This window comes from Tenebrio molitor, chromosome 4 (genome assembly GCF_963966145.1).
Source record: "Tenebrio molitor chromosome 4, icTenMoli1.1, whole genome shotgun sequence".
NCBI classification, from domain to species: domain Eukaryota; kingdom Metazoa; phylum Arthropoda; class Insecta; order Coleoptera; family Tenebrionidae; genus Tenebrio; species Tenebrio molitor.
Genome location: NC_091049.1, coordinates 29,071,550 through 29,091,416, shown reverse-complemented (window position 1 = coordinate 29,091,416; position 19,867 = coordinate 29,071,550). Strand labels below are relative to the sequence as shown.

At 38.8% G+C, this 19,867-nt stretch overlaps 5 protein-coding genes across 6 annotated transcripts; 1 reads left to right on the top strand and 4 right to left on the bottom strand.

Annotated features, from left to right (window-relative positions):
* Positions 1-28: 28 nt before the first annotated feature.
* LOC138127534 (anoctamin-4-like) lies at positions 29-6,023 on the bottom strand. The gene is made up of 19 exons (XM_069043573.1): positions 5,801-6,023; positions 3,775-4,028; positions 3,570-3,728; positions 3,211-3,522; positions 3,018-3,163; positions 2,766-2,973; positions 2,512-2,717; positions 2,298-2,464; positions 2,154-2,249; positions 1,986-2,107; positions 1,767-1,931; positions 1,407-1,720; positions 1,218-1,357; positions 965-1,170; positions 809-914; positions 585-760; positions 479-538; positions 283-430; positions 29-236 (listed from the first exon to the last, which is right to left on the bottom strand). The coding sequence occupies exons 1-19, from the start codon at positions 5,862-5,864 to the stop codon at positions 118-120; spliced, it is 3,168 nt and encodes a 1,055-aa protein (XP_068899674.1). The 5' UTR covers positions 5,865-6,023; the 3' UTR covers positions 29-117.
* Positions 6,024-8,564: 2,541 nt separating this feature from the next.
* On the bottom strand, positions 8,565-9,478 carry LOC138127587 (chymotrypsin-2-like). Its single transcript, XM_069043658.1, has 2 exons — positions 9,240-9,478; positions 8,565-9,192 (listed from the first exon to the last, which is right to left on the bottom strand). Exons 1-2 carry the CDS (start codon positions 9,446-9,448, stop codon positions 8,610-8,612), a joined length of 792 nt encoding a protein of 263 aa, XP_068899759.1. The 5' UTR covers positions 9,449-9,478; the 3' UTR covers positions 8,565-8,609.
* A 3,011-nt stretch (positions 9,479-12,489) lies between these two features.
* Positions 12,490-13,735, bottom strand: LOC138127589 (chymotrypsin-2-like). The gene is made up of 2 exons (XM_069043661.1): positions 13,517-13,735; positions 12,490-13,471 (listed from the first exon to the last, which is right to left on the bottom strand). The coding sequence occupies exons 1-2, from the start codon at positions 13,711-13,713 to the stop codon at positions 12,895-12,897; spliced, it is 774 nt and encodes a 257-aa protein (XP_068899762.1). The 5' UTR covers positions 13,714-13,735; the 3' UTR covers positions 12,490-12,894.
* A 3,953-nt stretch (positions 13,736-17,688) lies between these two features.
* Positions 17,689-18,771, top strand: LOC138127581 (azurocidin-like). Of its 2 annotated transcripts, XM_069043646.1 has the most exons (3): positions 17,689-17,835; positions 17,887-18,070; positions 18,125-18,771. In XM_069043646.1, the coding sequence occupies exons 1-3, from the start codon at positions 17,784-17,786 to the stop codon at positions 18,726-18,728; spliced, it is 840 nt and encodes a 279-aa protein (XP_068899747.1). In that variant the 5' UTR covers positions 17,689-17,783; the 3' UTR covers positions 18,729-18,771. The 2 variants fall into 2 exon arrangements, with proteins under 2 accessions (XP_068899747.1, XP_068899746.1); XM_069043645.1 differs by having other exon boundaries at positions 17,769-18,070.
* A 35-nt stretch (positions 18,772-18,806) lies between these two features.
* Positions 18,807-19,711, bottom strand: LOC138127590 (chymotrypsin-1-like). Its single transcript, XM_069043662.1, has 3 exons — positions 19,619-19,711; positions 19,416-19,569; positions 18,807-19,366 (listed from the first exon to the last, which is right to left on the bottom strand). Exons 1-3 carry the CDS (start codon positions 19,668-19,670, stop codon positions 18,808-18,810), a joined length of 765 nt encoding a protein of 254 aa, XP_068899763.1. The 5' UTR covers positions 19,671-19,711; the 3' UTR covers position 18,807.
* Positions 19,712-19,867: the final 156 nt, after the last annotated feature.

Here is a 19,867-nt window from a genome sequence, read left to right as displayed (position 1 = left end):
ATAATTTTTCGAAATTCTTTTTATTTTTACCAACCACTTCAAAACTAAAACTCTTTATTCATTTCAACCAACTTATGTATAATTTCCTTATTGTACCTAACCTATAAAAATTTGAGGTTATGTCACCTCCCACACAGTGGAACCCACAGAATTTTTTTTCCTACTGGTAACCTCCACGTGGGCGTCCAGACCATCAGACAACCTGCTCAACCTCCGAGCCCACGACCCCCTCATGGCTACAAAACACGTTACAACCCAAGTTTTCCAGCACCACCCTCTTACCAGGCCTCGTCGTCTCCAGCCTCGGATTGTTGTTCTCTTTGAGCGTGTGCATGAGGTCCTCGTACATGTCATTGTCGCTCTTCTTCAAGCCGTGCTCATACTTGGCCTCTTTGGCCAAAAGCGCCTCCCTCTGAATCTGGGTCTTGAGCTGGAACAAATCGTCAAGAAGTTGTTCTTCCGCATCGGAGCGTCTCACCTCCGATGGCACGTCCGGGATGACGTACTGCATCAGCCCCGTCAAGGCAAACACTATGTGCTGCAAGACAAACATCAGAACGGGCACAAACAACTGTTGGACGCACCTCAAAGATGACCACGAAGGCCAGACGAGCCGCGAAGACGTGCCAGTACTGGGGACTCAATCCGTATTTGTCGGCGTCTTCGGGACCGTTGCGGTACCCCCGGTACTGGCAAATGGGGGGACGGGGGTCGATGTCGTCCCCTCCCATCCCCGCGAAGTAATCAGAAGTGTTGAAAGCTAAAAAAAATACTTAACGAACTGTCAAACCAGTTGCTGGTGACTTACTGGACAAGGAGGAGTCTATGTATCCAACCAGATCTTCAGTAGGAGAGTATTTGTACTTGTAAACCATTCTTGGGATAAAATCGCTCGTGTACGCAATAACAAACCCCTGCGAAATATTTTAAGTAAAATAATAAGAGTGATAATGATGATAATTACATTGGAGACAACGGCAGTGTAGGTAATGGCTCTTAGGATGCCGTACCAGGCTCCAATGTCTTCGCTTCGTTCCGCAAGAGGTCGCCTCGCTTGGGTGACCATCTTGTAGGCGTCCAGTCTAATCTCAGCTATGTTATTTAGTAAGGCACATAGAGGAGCTAAGGGAAAAGCGGCGACGAACAACGTCACGAAGCCGTACTGCAAGACTGAAAGCACATTTTGCACAAAAGCTTCAGTTGGTGGTGGGACTCACTCATTTCTAGGTACTCGTCGAAGAGGGCGAGCCTGCCGGGGTCCTGCATGTGGTAGTCCTCCTCCCAGCGGGTGTGCTTCCGTGTCAAGTCTTTGGTGTTGGAGCGGTGGGTCCTGTACCGCCACCAGTTGTAGAACTTCCTGGAAGAGCCTCACCTAGATGGAGATCTCAGCAAAGGGTGCAACTCACGGATTGAACAACTCGAGGAAGTTGTTGAAAACCTGCTTGCCCACCATGATGATGGCCAGCTGGATGCAGAGCTCGCTCAGACAACCGGCCGGGTCGCAGATGTCGCCCTTGACCCTCGAAAATATGGACTGGTGGATGGCCGAGTCCCCCGGGTAGGCGTAGAAGCGGCCCTTGAAGAAGGCGATGTAGATGAGGGACGAGTAGAAGTTCATGAACTCGAAAAGGAAAATCTTGAAGGTGTACGAGTCCTCGTATTCAGTCTGCGTCCTGGGGTTCTCCATGTTCGTCAAATAAATAGCTAGTCTATGGTAGAACTGGAGGAAAAAGTAGTGGAGGGTCAGGATTACACCACAGACTCACCCTTGTTAGGCACATTATTATTATCAAGTTGATCAAGGCGGCTGAGACAGAAGTCACGATTTTGGCATGTCGTTTCAGAAAAGTTCCTCCACTCCCGTATATGACAGAAACCAGAGACAGTCTATAGATTATTGTTCCAAGGACGGCACACAGTACTACCACTAACTGCAAACCAAACAAGAGTTAACGAAGGAATTGACGTCAAAGATGAATCTCTACCATGAAGAATACGGCGGAACCAGTAGCTAAGAATCTACCAGCTTTGGACCAAGGTGGTAGGTACGGCTCCTTCTCGCGAGTCACCGGATTTGTTCGATAAGTCTTGACGCTGGTCTCGAACTCTGAAAAATATTTCAAAATCTAAAGACACTCACTTTTGGGACTTACCAGGTCTGGGCTCTTCGTCTTGCTCGGTCCCTTGCAAGTCCCACTCCCATTGGATGACGCTTTGCTTGCGGCGCCACAGCTCCAAGAAAACAGTAGCTGGACGAAATACTGTCAGACTGTTGTCAGTATTGTTTGGTGACTTACCCCAAAGACTCATGAAGATTGCGAAGAAGACAGTCGCGGGATTGTCGAAGAGATAGGTCAATCGGGCGAACTTGCAGCTGTCTATCAGTCTCTGGTACTTGCAGGCTTTGTCGCAAAGAGGACATAGAGTGATGTTGCCGGGCCCCAGAGGGTCGCAGATCTCCTTCCTGCGCAAACATTATTTTAACGGGGCCACATTTGAGTGAAAACTTACGTCGGAATGTTGTCGGGACTGTCGATGGTTACGAGACCGTAGAGGAAACACAAAGTGCCGACGATAGCGGGCGCGATTAGCATCTTGGTGTAAAACCCCAACCAACAGAAGTACAAACCGATCTTGTCTCCGAAGTACTTCCGGACTAAGCAGAGGGGTTGCTTCTGCATCCACTTGCCAGGCCTGGCCCACTCTAGGTACAGTTTCTGAAAAGGAAATACAAGAGTGGTGCCAGAATAGTACTGCAGACGTACCCGTCTGTCTAGAATCTTTCCGTCGCTCTGGTGCTTCTCCCACCGCCCCTCGTGCAGCGGAAAACACGCCAAGAAAGTGTTGTCGTTCAACAATCGCCTGATCCCCACTTTGTCCGTCTCGTCGAATTTCACACGGAGCAAAATCTGCATGACTATGAGACTCCGTTGGGCGCTGGAGTAGCTGGTCACGCGGTCCTTTACTACAAACCTTTGGGACTGTTACACAGAGACAGTGACCACAATGGGACTTACTGTTCCTCGCGATCTGTTCCTTTCGTCGATTCGTAGAAGGAGGGCTCTTCCGGAATCAAGTCGCTGTTGTACTGGGTGAAGTTCTGGAACTTCTGTTGCAGCTTCGTCCAAAAAGTCTCCTTCTTGTTCTGACTCTTCTCGTCGTCCTACCACCACACATCAAGACGTTGCCACGCAAGAGTACTCAACTCACCCAAGCTTTCACCGATATGGTGATGAACCTCTTGATGGGCAACTTCATCCCCATCACAGCCGCATAGCGCGTCTTGGTCTTCCAAGGGAGGTGAATCTTCAAGAACCAAGTCCTTCCGTCGAAAGATATGTCTTTGTGCTCCAACTCCAATTCCAATCCTTCTTTGACCAGATTCTCTTGAAACACTCTTCTATTGTCTCGTCTTCTAGCTTCCGCTTCAGTCATCACCCCCAACTCCTCCTCTTCGTAGACCAACACCATGTCGATTTTTCTTCGACCATCCCTAAAATAGAGACTCTCGGGGTCCAAAATCTGCAACAGCCTCGTCACAAACGATCGATTTCGTCTTGGACACTCACCTCGTCTTTCTCTGCAGGTGTCGGGGGCGGTATCTCGGTGAACTCGTCGTCAGGGTCTTCTTGCACCAACGAGGGAATCGGCGTTCCGGGCAACGTCATCAGTGCGTCATTGACCAGCTGTGGCCCGAATGCATCTTTAACCGCCGGAAAGTTACCCTTCTACAATGACGTCATCAATCTAGCCCCTATCGATATCTATTTTTACCTTGTCTGACTGCAAAGAGCCTCTTCTATAATTCACCCCGGGTTTATCTTTAGGACTCTCTTCGATTCCATTGAGGAAGGTGTCCTGGTCGGCGGATCCGGCCTTCTGGCATTTGTCTATGTTGATGAGCGATCTGGACCGGCTCTTGACCAGTGTTGTGGTGTCGGTGATGGTGAAAACTTGGGGCGTCGGTTGACGCTCGAAAGGGACGTTCAGGCTGCAAGTGCTCTCGTTGCTCGGTCTTCGGGAAGAACCTGTTGGACAATCGATACGAGATAATCATCCGTTCTCAATTATGTATGGACGCCCACACGTCGCCAGAATGTTAAGACTTTGAAATTTGGGTTATGAGGTTTGATATTTTCTCAGTATTATTAGAATTGTTTGATAATATATTTATCAATGCACCTACACACCTGCCATCGATTTTGAAGGTGGATGAACTAGTTTCATTCAGTCACAGAAAATTTAGAATGGGAATGTGCTCGAAGGTAAAAAGAGGTACAATCTATATATATAAAACTGATTGTCTGTTTGTTTGTATATTTTGTATGCAAATCTACAGTTTTACTCCGATCTTGATGAAATTTTGTACACTTGATCTTCAAAACAAGAAGAAAATTACTGTCTACTTTAATTTTACAAAAACCAACCCCTACTACCATTTTCAACCCTGTTAAGAAAAAAAGACATTCAAAAATCTCTTCGATTCATAGTTTTGACAATACACCAAATGGTTTCAATAGGTCTCAGATCTGGATAATTGGATGGATACTAAATGATGTCAAGAGGTCTCAGATCTGCAGATTTGAATGGATAGTAGTAAATAAAATAAAACATGTAACAAAAAACTGATCAACAACGAGGTTATGAGAGATTAGCCAATAGCAAAAAGTAGTTAAATTACATCGGATATTGTCTGCATACAAGAATTACTGTGATCAATAGTCCAAACTATTTATTTAAGCTTGCAAAGAGTATTAAAAATAATGTCACGCGTTGCCCTTTTAGAAAACACGTAGAATCCGTTGAACCTTTGACGTCACTTATTAGCTATGCAGACGTCATTTCTGTGACGTTTAAAGATAAAAACTGAATGGTCTCCATAGATCATGACCTAGATGAAGAAGAAGAGAATGTACAGAACGAAATGATAATGAAGATTAAAATGCGACAAACAGAAACTGCAATAAAGAACTCAAAGAGGAGACACCATTCGAGCGGTCGTTGATTTCTTCACAAAATCTACAAAAGAAGAGAAAACGTCTTCTCTTCACAAAATCTACAAAAGAAGAAAAAAAGCTTTCTTTTCTTGTGAAGAAATCAACGACCGCTCGATGGTGTCTTCTCTTCGAGTTCTTTACAGTTTCTGTTTGTTGCATTTTAATCTTCATTATCATTTCGTTCTGTACATTCTCTTCTTCTTCACCTAGGTCATGTTCTATGGAGACCAATCAGATTTTATCTTTTGTACATTTGTCCTTCCCTTCACTATTCCCCCTTTTAATTCTCTGTCAGAAACTTCTATCATCCGTTCGTTGCTTCTATATTATTCTTCTAAAGACATATCTTTTTTGCCGCTTGCGTAATTACCCCTTAATCCATTTGTATTTTCATTCCTACTTATCATATTGATTTCCTGCGTTAATGTTTATACCTCTAATTATATTTTTTATGAAATAGAAATTTCCCCTACATTTTAGCCATCCTCCAAAGCTTTTCTTATTTACCATCCAGTTGTCTGAACAATTTTTTGTGATATTTTTGCCTGCAAACTTCTATTTTCCGATAAAAAATCTACAACCTCTACTACTTTTTGAAACAAATGATTTTAAACGCTGCCACTACCGGATTTAAGTCCAATTGAAAACTCTTGGGACCGTGACCAGCGGGAGGTGGATCAGTCACCGATACATCTCCAGTAGGTCAAGGACAAAAACAATATTATTCCAACGTACTCGTAGATTGTTCTCGATTGTTTACCTCAACGGCTCCACTTTTGTGAATAAAAACTTTTTGGACTCACCATTCGAAGCATTCCCTCGCTCTGTCTCTATGAAGACGGTGTTGACGAGATCCTTGTTGTCCATCTAGATCTGTTTTGGGTCACTGTGAATCTGCACGAGCACCTCAACACTCATCCCTTCGAAGGAACACATCTCCACTTTTTCCATCGAAGCTCAGAAACGTAGACACGTGTATGACGTTGCCTAGTTGCCCGACATAAATTAAACACTTATCTGTGTGTATCAGGCCAACTCTAATGGTGATTCTATCGGAAAAGACAAGTTAATAATAAATAAAGTAACGCCATAGAAACGTTAGATATAAACAGAGGACAAAATCAATTTCACAACCCACATTCCTATCGGAATATTGACAGGATCCCGGATGTGAAATACCATGGGTGTCCCCGCCGCCCCTAATTGCCCTTTTGATTCTTATTTCGATTTTTCTAATAGGGTTGGCGAGGGTTTGTCGCCGATTTGGCGATTTTCATCGCCGGTTGGCATTTCGAGGGGTGGTGAAAGTTTAACGTGGGAAGTCGTTAAGTATTCATGAAAGGGGTAATTAGTAATGAGGACATCGACTACGTCCCGAATTCCATTTCCTCGTGTCACATGACACGTTTTTCCAGTGTCAGGTGCGTGTCCAGTAATGTCATTTCTGGTAGGGTCGATAGCAATTTGCAGAACAATTAAAAGTATCAATTATCAGAACTAATTAAACATGAAACATTGCTTATTACTATTAATACAAGGTTCTATTTTTGTTGTTTCTGGATAAACAAATTTTCAACAAGCTTAAAATAAGTCAATTTGGTACCACCAATCAAGGTCAACTCGTCGGTATTCTGAAAATCAAATTGGAAAATTGTTTTGTTTGAAAAAATTCATAATCAGACCAGGGAAGTTGAAATTATTGCCAAGTACCTTCAGGATTTTTGAAAAATAAATGTTTATTGTCCTTGACAGAGCCGTTCGTTAACAAAAATATTCAAACAAATCCTGACAAGGAAAGACTGCATTTTCTCCTTGAAATCGCTTTTATTTTTTGCAAAACCTTCTTGATCTGTAATGTACTTTGTCTGATGATGATGTATTGTTTAGTAGATGGAGCCAAGTCTGGCGAGTAAGGCGGACGCGACACAAGTCGTACTTCGTTTCAGTGATTTGCCAATGGAAACGACACAGGTATGAGGGTTTTTTCTCCATTAATTTTTCATCCGAAAAATCAAGTATGTTCTGAATACGAGTACGTAAAGTCCATTCAAAAATCAAAAAACCGCCACCTGTTGCTTTAGGTTGGTAAAATTTAAAAAACCCTATGTAGCTATTTTTTCATACTATATTGGTAACTATAAATAATGACATTGATTCAAAATAAAATTCAATTGTTTTGAATTTCGTTCATATTGTTTTATTAGCAGCACGTTTGATTTATTTATCGATTCTTATTATTTTTACTTAAACATGCCCAGAAAAACAAGACACTTAATAAACATTTAACCTCAAAATTACAAGTCTCACCAAATTTTACACTAGACAGCGTTGCCGATAGTAATTATCGAGGAAAATGCAACGTTGGTGGTTTTTTGATTTTTGAATGGACTTCACCAAGTGAGTATAAATGATTGAAGCAAATTTAGTGGGTTGGCATTCCTGAGAAATTGGTAGGCCTTGTAATTGTCACCATGTTATTTCTCGATTCATTTTTTAGGTTAGAGTTTTGGGAGTTATTTGTCATTGTAAATGAGAATTTCCAAAATAATGACGAGACTTAGCCATTTACATTACAAAATGCTAAAAATCATTACAAAATGCTAAAAATATTTATAAATCGATTAAATAATTGCTTGAGTATTTGCTCCGGGTCTAATGAACAGATTTGCACCAGTCACATATTTTTTGGTGCTTTTTTTAAATTTACCATTTGAGCTTAATTTTGTTGTAAAAAAATTAATACATAAAAAATTAAATGTACTACGTAGGTATCTTCCAGGTGATCTTTAATTGAAATAACTTTTTATAACTTTTTTCTTAATAATTTATGATATGATTTGTTATAAAGATTTTGTAAAAATCATGAACAACGATATGTTTGCAAAATATTTCAATTCCCACAACGGTCTTTAATAATTACAGCAACGTTTAACGACGAGGATTATCGATTTTTAAATTTGTTTACTTAAGGTATTGACTTCAGGTAGATTATTTTTCAGCTAGGAACATTTCTCAGTTAATTTCTTGCAACTAACATGTCCTGAAGAATTATAATTTAATTTTTCAATTCCAATACACATGCCAGTATGCCTAAATAGTAATCTATGTTATTTTCCTTTATCTACGACCATTAAATAATACGTTTATTATTTACGTAACTATAGATACATTCTGCTAGTCATAAATTACACTTGTGACTTATTATAAGTCACAGATCTTATACGTTTATTATTTACGTAACTACTTATAGATACATTATGCTAGTCATAAATTACACCCGTCACTTGTGATTTATCATAAGTCACAGATCTTAAAAATTTTGTAAGCTAAGTGTTTTATGAAAAAAAATCGTAGGTCGTAAAAAAAACGTCGTATTTAACTCGCGAATAATGCCTATAACCCACTCTGGTGATTAAAAACTCGCCTGCGGCTCGTTTTTTAACTTTCACCCTTGCGAATTATGATATTATCTATTTTTACTGATAACAATTATATTTTTATGACTCTAGAAAGGAAACCTGACCAGAAGCAAGAGGAATTATGATTTGATGTTTGTGATGCAGCGGAATGGCACTCAGACTTGCATTCTGCAGTACCAAGTAACAAATAATTTTAATTCAAGACCAGTCCCAGTCCTGTGACATCATTGATCCAGTCTATGACCGACTCAATCCTGGCAAATAAAAACGGAAACTCTGCCGTACAGTCCTTCATACCGGACGAAACTCCAACTTGTAGACCAGTACGACGATCCACTAGGGGTCCACCCGACATTCCTTGACACACCGTATTGCCTTCACTTCCGGACGCACAAATGTTCAGCTCTTTGTTGACTATGTTGTCTTCCTTTGCGTGTTTTTCTTGACAATCTTCGTACTTGTCTGTTGTCAACTCGCTCACCCGGACTTTGTCGGGAATAAACTTGAAGTCTGAGACATAGCCCCATCCTACTGCCACTACCGGTACTTCCAACTCATCCCTAATGGTACCCAAACCGACGGAACTCACCGAGGACGAGAACGCGATCGGTTCTTCGAGCTCTATCAAAGCGACGTCGTACCTTTTCTCTAGGGGCAACAGCGCGACATCTGGATGACAAAATATTCTTGTAACTGAGTACCGTTGAATGTTGGCTGACTCTGAAAGGTACTCAGTTCCAACGTCGACGACCATGGTTTCTAACCATCTCTCTTCCCTACAAATCTACTAGTACAGAGCGAAGACAGACTTTGTGGTACTCACGCGCGGAGGATGCAGTGAGCAGCTGTCAAAATCCATCGACTGTTGATGATGCTTCCCGTGCAAAAGTGCTGGTATCCCTCGTCGTAAGGATTCGTTTTTAGGGAGACGACAAATGGGAAGTATTCATTTTTTGCTGTTTCTTGCGTCACCACAAGAGTCACAAGACAAGAAAAACTGAGCAGAAGGAAGGATTTGCCAAGACTAAACATTTTTTTAGGAATACGTTGTTTGGCTGTGTCATGTTTATTTTATATTCTGTCACCAAACAATGAAGTTTTTACTGATCATGAAGCGACCATCAAGTGATAAATAAAATGGTCATTTGATAGTGTTAGTGGTTCTCGTGGGACATGACTGTACGTGATGTTTTACGTGTCATGATGGCAGTAATTAATCTACTTACTATGACTAATTCATTGCACTTTGTTGTTTTGTGCTTGCATTAAAAGTCATTTAAAATTTGTGTTTTAAAATCTTATGATATCGCTTTAAGTTCCTTTGTCGTACTCACATCCTTTAAAATACTCCCCCGTCCCTGGGTGGTATTTTAAACCCGTTCGTGCAATAAAGTATAACTTTTTACACTTATATCTTAAATAATTATTATTTGTTGAAATAGTTTGTTGGTATAACTTGAGTTTGTACACGAATTTATTTCAGATTTTCCTTTCTATGCCATTTTTATTATAAGTAAATAACATTTTCTGTTGACGAGTATTTCCGTTGTCAGCTTCAGTGAGTATTGCTGGAGGTTTTAGGGAATGATGTAAAAAACCCATTTTACACAATACACAATAAAATATCCTAATCAAAAGCACATTTGATGATAACCTGTTCACATTTTTAAAGAAAGATTGGGAAGTTTTCCAACGACACATAAAAGTGTCATAAATTGCCATAAATAATTTTTACCTGAGTCACGATTAGTAGATACGATCAAACATAAAAGTTTTAAAACGTGCTGTATTAGAAAAATAAAAAACTTGCAATTATTTTTTTGATTGCATTTTTTGGTAAAAAACCTTTTTTTCCAAAGTGACGAAAAAATCATATTTTGCTTTAGATTTTTCTTGAATTGCTGATGATATTGCATTCTTTGCGGCTTCTTCAACATCACTTGGTATGAATAAAACGTTCTTCGTAGATATTCATAAGAACATTTTTTTTTCAAAATTAAAAAAATATACAGTGAGCGGCAAAAGTATGGAATAAATTCCTTAAAAATTAAACAACATTTTTTTCAAAAAAATCTTTGAACAAGTCAATTTTAGTTTATAAAAATACATGTTTTAGTACCAAAGAAAATTCCAAGCAGTCATTTGTTTTCGAGTGATGACGTCATCGATACTTTTTTTAAATGGAAACCCCCTATTTTTTTTCTTGATTCTGATAGCCCTCTTAATTGTCTAAATGACAGTATAAAAATTTTGTTATCTACATAAGGAAATTTTTGAGAAAAAAAATAATAAATTTGGAAAAAATAAATTTTATAACGAACAAAATCAAGTCAAAAAATCAAGTAGGTAAATCAAACAGTCAAATGTTACTGTCAATTTCATTCGTATGTGTTATTTGTTTTACAAAACGTTTTCGAAAATGACTCATTTAACAGAAACACAACGTATAGAAATTTTAATTTTGATTGGGTGCTGGGATAAAACTAAAACAGGGGGAATTTCTTCATAAACTTGCTTATTGTCAACAAGCTGGGGGATGGCAATTCAAACATTTAATTCCATAATTTTAAGTACTTACTAACACAGTTTTTGACTTGTTTTTGTTCTTTATAAAATTTATTTTTTCCAACTTTAGTATTTTTTTTTCTCAAAAATTTCCTTATGTAGATAACAAAATTTTTATACTGGCGTTTAGACAATTAAAAGGGGTATCAGAATTAAGAAAAAAAATAGGGGGTTTCCATTTAAAAAAAGTATCGATGACGTCATAACTCGAAAACAATTGACTGCTTGGAATTTTCTTTGATACTAAAACGTGTATTTTTATAAACTAAAATTGACCTGTCCAAAGATTTTTTTGAAAAAAAATTTGTTTAATTTTTAAGGAATTTATTCCATACTTTTGCCGCTCTCTGTATATCGCATGAAAGACATTAGGAAACGTTTTTTTGTGTAACTTGTATGATTTCCATTCGTTACATAAAACGAGGTATTTCTTAACTTAACTTTTTTTTATCCCTTGGACAGTACTAGTTTTAAAGAATTATTGACTAAATTTACCGATTGTGTTAACAAAAAATATGAAAGTGTTGAATAATTCTATTAATTTTTAACAATAGTTTTTAAATAGCGTTAAAATTTTGTTACTTAGTCACGCGAAATCGGATATTTCACGGTGCGCCTTGAATAATTCTCACAATAGCAATAATGCTTTTCTTTAATTTTCCTTTCTAAGCAATTTCTCGCCATTTTATGTAAATTGTTTTGAAAAGTTTTCTCAATATTTACCCCAGTGTAAATCTTTTCCTAATTAACTTTAATAAACCAATTAGTTCCCGTCATAATTATTTTATTATTATAATTAACGTAAGCAAAATCGACGGGACCATCACTAATATCAATAAAGTCCCCCGCTTTCTTTGATATCCATCAACTATTAACATTTATATATTTTCATTGACAGTATAACCGAGCACTGTGGCCTAGCGCCTAGCGCGCCACTTTGCATTCGGGAGGTCCCGGGTTCTAACCCCGGTGCTGCCTGATCTGTAGTGGTTTTTTTTCAGGGGTTTGCCCACTACATCACATCGTGGTATGAGCACAGGTCTCATATCACAGATAAAGTGAATGCTGGGTCAGTATTTACCCCTCAGTACCTACCACTCTTCTTCCGCACCCATCCAGAACTTCCCGTCAGTGTCGCTGAAGGGTATGGAAAGCCTCAGCAGCCCGACCTCCCTCGGGGGGAATGAAAGATGTATCCTTTCCTTTTTTTTTCAAGAACAAATACTTCCATCTTTAAATTTTTCCTCGATCTTTTACTCAACGAGATTTGTTGTTAAAATTTTGCAAAGCTGTAGTAACAAAAATATTTCAATTTCTCTTGTATTCTTTAACAGACACGATGAACAGGTATTTTGATAATTACAGTTACATCATGTTTCAATTAAAAGCATTATCAGTTAATTTTTAATGAACTAACGTTATAACTTTCATCGTTCTTTTTCAATGCTAACACCCATGTCATGTCAACAGAAAATTTCTCGATTAATTTTAATAAGGAAGTTGAAACGTATAATTTTGGGTCTTTTATTCATAATAAATGATGGTTTTTTTTATTTTTAATGTTAAATCCATATTCAAAGCCATTAAGTACATCAAATAATGGGCTAATGGTTATACAACACTGGAAGAGGGGGAACATTTTCATTTTCCAATATTTACAAAACATTTCTTTCAGTAGAAAATCTTTCCAACCTCGAATTATTGTTATTCAAGTCGTTTATTAAATAATTGTTTAAATTATTTTTTCATCCAACATTAAATACATTAACTTTTTGATTTTGTTTAGTTCGGGAATCAAAGACGTTTTGATTATTATATTAATATTATTGGAAAAGAGATTGTTTTGGTGCTTACAATACATCGAAAAGACACCACCCAGATTTGCCTCCAGTAGGGCAAAGTAAAATGTACTTTTAATTTAAAACAAGTTTCAATCCTGTGATATCTCTGATCCAGTCAATATACAACTCTATCCTCACAAATAAAAACGGATACTCTGGTGTACAGTCTTCCATAGTCGAAAAGACTGCCACTTGACGACCAGTGTAGGGATCTACTAGGGGTGCCCCCGAGTACCCAAAACACAACGTATTGCCTTCAGTTCCAACGCCACAGATATGCATCTCTCTGTCTACCAAATTCTGTCGCTGAGCGTGCTTCGCTTGACAACTTTCGTACTTGATTGTTGTCATATTGACAACACGCCTCTTCTCAGGAACAGAGCCACTGTTGTACGAGAGCCGACCCCACCCCACACCCACGACCGGTACCTCCAACCAGTCCCTGATGGTACCCAACTCGACCGCTCTCACCCCCGGTGAGTCCGCGATGGGTCTCTCGAGCTGCACCAGAGCGAGGTCGTTCTTGTAAATCTGGGGTGATTGTACGAATTCCGGATGGACGAAGGCGTTGGCAATGGGGTACCGGGTGCCCGTAGAAAGGTAGTGACTGCCGACGTCGACGGCGAAAAAGTCCAACGGTTTCCCTTGTCTAATAAGAGTTGGTACAGAGCAAAATTGAATTTTTGGTACTCACATGTTCTCAAAGCAGTGAGCTGCTGTCAGAATCCAGCGCCTACCCAGGATGCTTCCAGTGCAAAAGTGGTGAAAATTGCTGAAGTGGCTCTTGCGTTTTAGCGAGGCGACGAATGAAAAGTCTTCATTGCTTGTGGCGTGGTGGGCCACAGTGAGACAGCAAATACTGAACAGGTGGAAATATTTGGTCACAAACATTTTTCAAGAATCGATTGTCTATGTCGTGGCCATTTTATAATCTATCAGTACACAATGAATTTGTTACGCATCGTAAAAGGACCGTTAAGAGAAAATTAACATGGTAATTTAAATTGTGGAACATGAAAACCAGTGGCGGCTCGTCAGGGGTGGCAGGGTGGGCAGTGCCCACATAAAACCAAATGACATATTTTTTTTAAATTTATGTATTTTAATTTTTAAATTTACCAATTATTTAAGTGATGATTTGTTATTAGAAAGTAAATGTTTTTATAGGTACATCAAAACATTTCCAAGGCGAATTTTTGTCAGGGTAGACATGTCTTCCCTGAGGGGTGTTCGTTGAAATATGAAAGCTCTACGAGTATTATGGCTAACCGTGCGAAACTGCGAAAGAAAGAGACCGAAGTAGAAACGTTTGTTTAAGATTGAGTAATTAAGGCAAGACATGTCTGCCCTGAGTGAAAAGCATTCATTTGTACACATTTTATTTAATTTCTCCCAACCTGTTCAATTGATTTATTCCAAATTTTGTGTAATAATATTTACGGCTAAGATACATTGAAATAACTAGTAATTGTGAGAAATTATTCACTTAATTTTAAATAAAAAAAATATTAAAATAATTTTTCTTTGACCAAGATTTAATTTTTGCAAAACGCTGGCGTTATTCTTAAAAATATAAAAAAAAGTTATAAAAAAAAGTTGAATATCAGAGAAAAATCTTCAAAAACCTCCGCGACAGCATATGTCTAAAATAAACCATAAAGCTATTAAAACAATAATAAATAAATTCATTCGTATAATACTCGTAGCAGGCCAGACATGTCTTCCCTGTAACTTCGTCAAGAATCGGTACCTAATCGGTAACGTCCGCACAACTTAGTCGTTGGCAAGATCGTTGGTTTTCGTGTGGTAGTTCGTCAATTCGTCACGAAGAATTTGCGAGAATTAGTAAGAAATAACGGTGATTTGGTTAATTATTTAATGACAAACGCGTTTAATAAATTATCCTACGATGACAAAGTTTTTATTAAACAATTAGACAGGCGAACCCCTTCATTAAATTCATTCTAATCGTAAATTTAATTCATCGTGTCATTGGCTGACGGGTAGTGAAATCAAAAGTAATTTTTTTGGCTGGCCCTGTCTTTTGTTCAACAATTCCAAATTAAAAAGCCCATCGTGTACGACAGGATCGATAATTTGAAGACGTTGCATCAATCGGTCGAAAAACACGGGAAATCTAAAGATCATACGTACGCGGCCTTAAAATTAAAATTATTTGGAAAGCAAAACATAGAAAATTCTTTGGAAAAGTAATCGGGAAATTAAAACGTCTCATCGATATGACAATTTTTTTTGGTACCCAAGAATTGAGCTTTCCGAGGTCACAATAAAAAAGAAGACTCGTCAAATCGCGGTAATTATAGGGAACTCTCCGAATTCTTGTCTTCTTATGATTCAACACAATAGATCAATTTCGACTAAATAATCTCAGTCAAATTTCGATAGAAAAAGAATTAATAAAATCATTGCGTAAAACGGATACATTTTTTGACCAGGTAATTGATTATTTCGCCGATCGATTTAATTTATAATTACTTATTTATAAAAAAATGCAACATCATTTTTTGTTTATTTAGAATTTATTTTATTTACTTTATTGAGAATTTATTTTTTGTTTTATGTTTATGGAAAATTTGTTATTTTTGTTGACTATATATTAACACTCTCATCACTTCCATAATAACAAATAACACTTCCTATTCCTAATTCCTTTCCCGGCAAGAGATTTTCTGAACCTTCCCGTAGGTTCTTGCTGGACACTGCAATTAGCAGTGACTAACACAGAAATTCCTTTCCAGCAATTACAACAAACATAATAAAAAATGTAATAATAACACATCGTGAGGAAGTTCCTTAACATTGACACAGAACATAATACACAACAAAGTCAAAATGCGGAGGCAAGACGCCGGTAATTATGTTGATAAGCACTGCACTATTACTTGATAGTAATATCCGTAATAGTGTATGTACTCCGGCAAAATTGCCGTGCCGCCGGGTGGAGGTGGGATAGTTTAAAATGTTTGCCCACCCAGCCAAAAATGTTACGAGCCGCCACTGATGAAAACGTATGATGCTTTACGTCTGTTTCGTAAATTAACAACGAAACGGACTAAACCGAGTAAACCCACTAAAAACAAACAGTTAAATTTAACCAAAGTATTTTATTTGCCCGAAAAAGTGTTGTATCGCTTATTTCTCGTGATCATTTGCTGCATAGTGAGAATGAAACGTGATAGTGACAGCGAAACTTATGAAGAAATGTCTAGTACAACAGCGAAAGTGATGAAGAAATATCTAATAGGCCGCCGGACATCGCAGATGATAATCGCAATAATTGTCCTGTCACCGTAAATTATGTAAATAAGTAATTGTATTTCAAATAGTAAATTTCTCGTTTTGTTGGCAAGTTGGCAAAAATACAGGGTGTTATTGAAAGTTGTACAGATATTTTAACCACGAGCTACTAGCTTCATGTAGAACTCGGAAAAAATATCTAAAAAATTCTATGTCAAAAAATAAAATGACATTTATTTTTTGAGCTACCTACATTTTTTTTTAATTGCTTTTAGTCTTCTACGTTGCCAAACAACCTTGTAGGTAAAATTTGGCACATTTTAAAAATACACCCTGTATATCATGTTTTATAAAATGTACGCCAATGCGAAGTAACCTATAGGAAATATGCTTTAAAACAAGGAAACCGCATTGATGTATGTTTTATAAAATATGATATACAGGGTGTATTTTTAAAATGTGCCGAAATTTTACCTACGAGGTTGTTTGACAACGTAGAAGACTAAAAGCAATTAAAAAAACTTGTAGCTCAAAAAATAAATGTAATTTTATTTTTTGACATAATTTTTATAATATTTTCGGAGTTCTACATGAAGCCAGTAGCTCGTGGTTAAAATATCTGTACAACTTTCAATAACACCCTGTACTGTAAAAAACTGTGTTAATAAAAATTTATCTATTTAGAAAAAGTAGATATAAAATAATTTTGTAATTTTTCCAATAATGTATTATATCATTAAGAGTAGAGGTGTGTCTTTTTGTGCTAAGTCCAGAGATTGAAGACCGAAACGCAGTTGAGGTCGACAACTGGGCGAAGCACAAAAAGAACTTCTATCTTCATTGTGATCTTCTTTTCAATTCGTACTGCTACTAAGGATTCTGCTGTGGTCAGTGTTTCCATCTTTTCTTCTCCCCATTCTTACATCGCTCCGTTTTCTATATTTCAATTTTCCCATCTTTCGATCTTTCTATCTTCCCGTCTTCCCATCTTCCCATTTTCCCATCGTTCCATCTTTCCATCTTCCCATCTTTCTATGTCTCAATTATTCCTTGTAAAATAGGGCTTGATCGCATACGTTAGGAAAAGATTTGATACTCTCAGTCAAATATTTTTGTATCTTTTTTAATATCAAAACACCTTGAGCGCTCGTAGCCAACTTCTTTTGCACTGAGCATCACAGAAGGAGTATCTCAAGGTACTTTACAACCCTTCATGTTTTAGTCTCATTTCATTATCAGTTGAAGACTATGAAATTTGGAGAAAGCATCGAAAAAGTTTATATGTAGATCCTTAAACCCTGACCTGACCTGACCTGACCTGACCTGACCTGATTTAGCCCCCACCTGACTTATACCTAGTCCCAAATCTTTGTTTCCTCAGAGAGACTCAAAGTTGCCATAAAAATTTGTTTCAAGAGTCTTGAGGTTACATTTTGAATACAACTTTCCAGAGTATTTTTCCCAGAAAGCATTACCAATTTTTATTTGGTAATACTTTTTTTAATCAATAAAATAATTGGCGTAAATTGTCAAACTTTTCCGTTTATGTTCCTTCCAGAATTTATGTTTTGACGCAGTTAAGTGTACTTTAATGAGCAACAATCACACTCATAAAACAATTTTACGATTTTTATATTGAAAAAAAAACATATCTTAGGTAATTGGATTTTTTTTTCATTAGAATTCTCAGTCAAGCGGAAACAATGCGTACGCCAATTACACTTTTCTTGGCTCTCTTGGCTACGACAAGAGCTCGTAAGAGAACTTCCAGTTCTTTCCCAAATAATGCAACAAAACTGATTACAGATCATGATGGCAGCCAAAGGATGATCAAGGGACGCTACGCCGCGCCCCAACAGTTTCCATACATGGCGTCCATCAGGACCGTCGAAGACAACATCCACTTCTGCGGTGGTAGCGTCATCCACCCGGGATGGGTACTTTCTGCGGCTCTTTGCTTTCGTGACCAGTACGACGGACAAGAACTTGTGTAAGTCCCCCAAACTCTCTCTCCCGAGTTCACCTCTTCAGTCTTCCGTTCCAGCAAGCTGAGCGACCTGGTGGTCTACGCCGACACTACAGACAGTTACACCACCGAAGGAGTTTCTCGTTTCGTCAACAACATTATAATCCATCCGAATTACAAGAAGACCCCGGAGGATGTTATCAACAACATAGCTCTGCTAAAACTGAGATCTGCTCTCTACACGTTCTGGAAACCTTTGCTGCACACGTCCAACATCAAACCCATCAAGATCGGTACCATCGGGATCGAGGCCGAAGTCTTGGCTCTGGGTTGGGGCTCAGTACGGCAAAACGAAGAGAAGGAAATCTCGCCCAAATTGAACTACGTCACTTATGTCACGAAAGACTCAGAAAAAGATGGTTGTCAGAGCAGTTACGAGATTGTCTGTGCCAAGAGTTTCATCAGGGATGAAGGATTGTGTTACTACGATGCGGGAGGACCCCTCGTGGACGTGAGCAACGGAGAGGACAAGCTGGTGGGGATCGTGTCGCATATTTATACAAACAGCTGCGCCGCAGGACACGTGGAAGTCTTTACCAGAGCGGCGTCGTACGTCTGGTGGATCATGGAAGAAACGGGGATCCAACTTACTCCTCCTAAATCAATTCCTTCCAGCTCCTAAGCGGAATTACCTGGTACCACCTTTGCTACTTCGCAAAATGATAGCAATAAAACACGTCAAAGAATAGATATTGTTGTCTTTATTCCGACCACAATTTACCCAGGGAATTCATAAAATTGGAAAGGTAATGGTTGAAGTTCAACACTGGCAACTTGGCAATTTCTGCATCGATCCAGAACTTGAACAGGTCAATCCTGGTGAACCCTTCGGGTTCCCCGGGATTGCACAGCTCGTCCGGCTTGAAGGACCCGATTCCGACCAGGCTCTCGGTGTAGAGGTCGATCACAGGTCCTCCTCTGTTCGTCGTGCACAGATTGTCGGCTTCCACACTGACGGCGCACACAGTGGTGTGGTCACTCACGCAGGAGGAATTTGATTTGGTGGTGTTCAACAGTCTCAAGTTCAAGACGTCTTCTTGCTCCAGTGTGACTTCGGCTACCATGGAGTCGTACCCGACGGTGCCCAACTGGAGGTTCTGGGTTGTATGGACGCTATAGTAGACCGGATATTTCAAGTACACGATAGCCACGTCGGACTCGCTAGTGCCTGGGTCGTAGTTCGGGTGGATCAGGACGTCTCTTACATTGAACTTGCGGAAAACACGCGGACTTAGAGTTACCTCGAGATCCTTGGCCCTCCTGAGGGATAACAACCAATCGAGGGAATTATAGTACTGAGGGTACTCACGCATTAGGCTGCCTCGCTATGCAAGAAGCGGCCACTATGATGGTTCTTGGGTTGATAAGTGCTCCATTGCACAAGTGTCCCCCTGATTCTTTGTAATCCAAAGACACAAAGTACGAATGATCCTCCCATAACGATTGCAATCCACAAGCGCTTCCTAAAGAAAATTCTCTTATCACAAAACTTTTTTTATTTTTCATAATTACCAAAAAGGCAGACGCCTATTAGCAGAGTCGTAGGTGTTAACTGTTGCAACATTTTGTAAACAATACAGTTCCGTCACAAATTGTACTTTTTTATACTAGATTCAACCCAGAAGGCGTGCTTAACTGGCACGACAAAATAGTTTTTATTTATTTTTGTCGTGTGGAGTCGTCCACTTTTAGCAACTTTTATGGCAATTTCGTGTCTTTTGAACAATACATATCATGATCCGAATATGTTCGCTATATTAA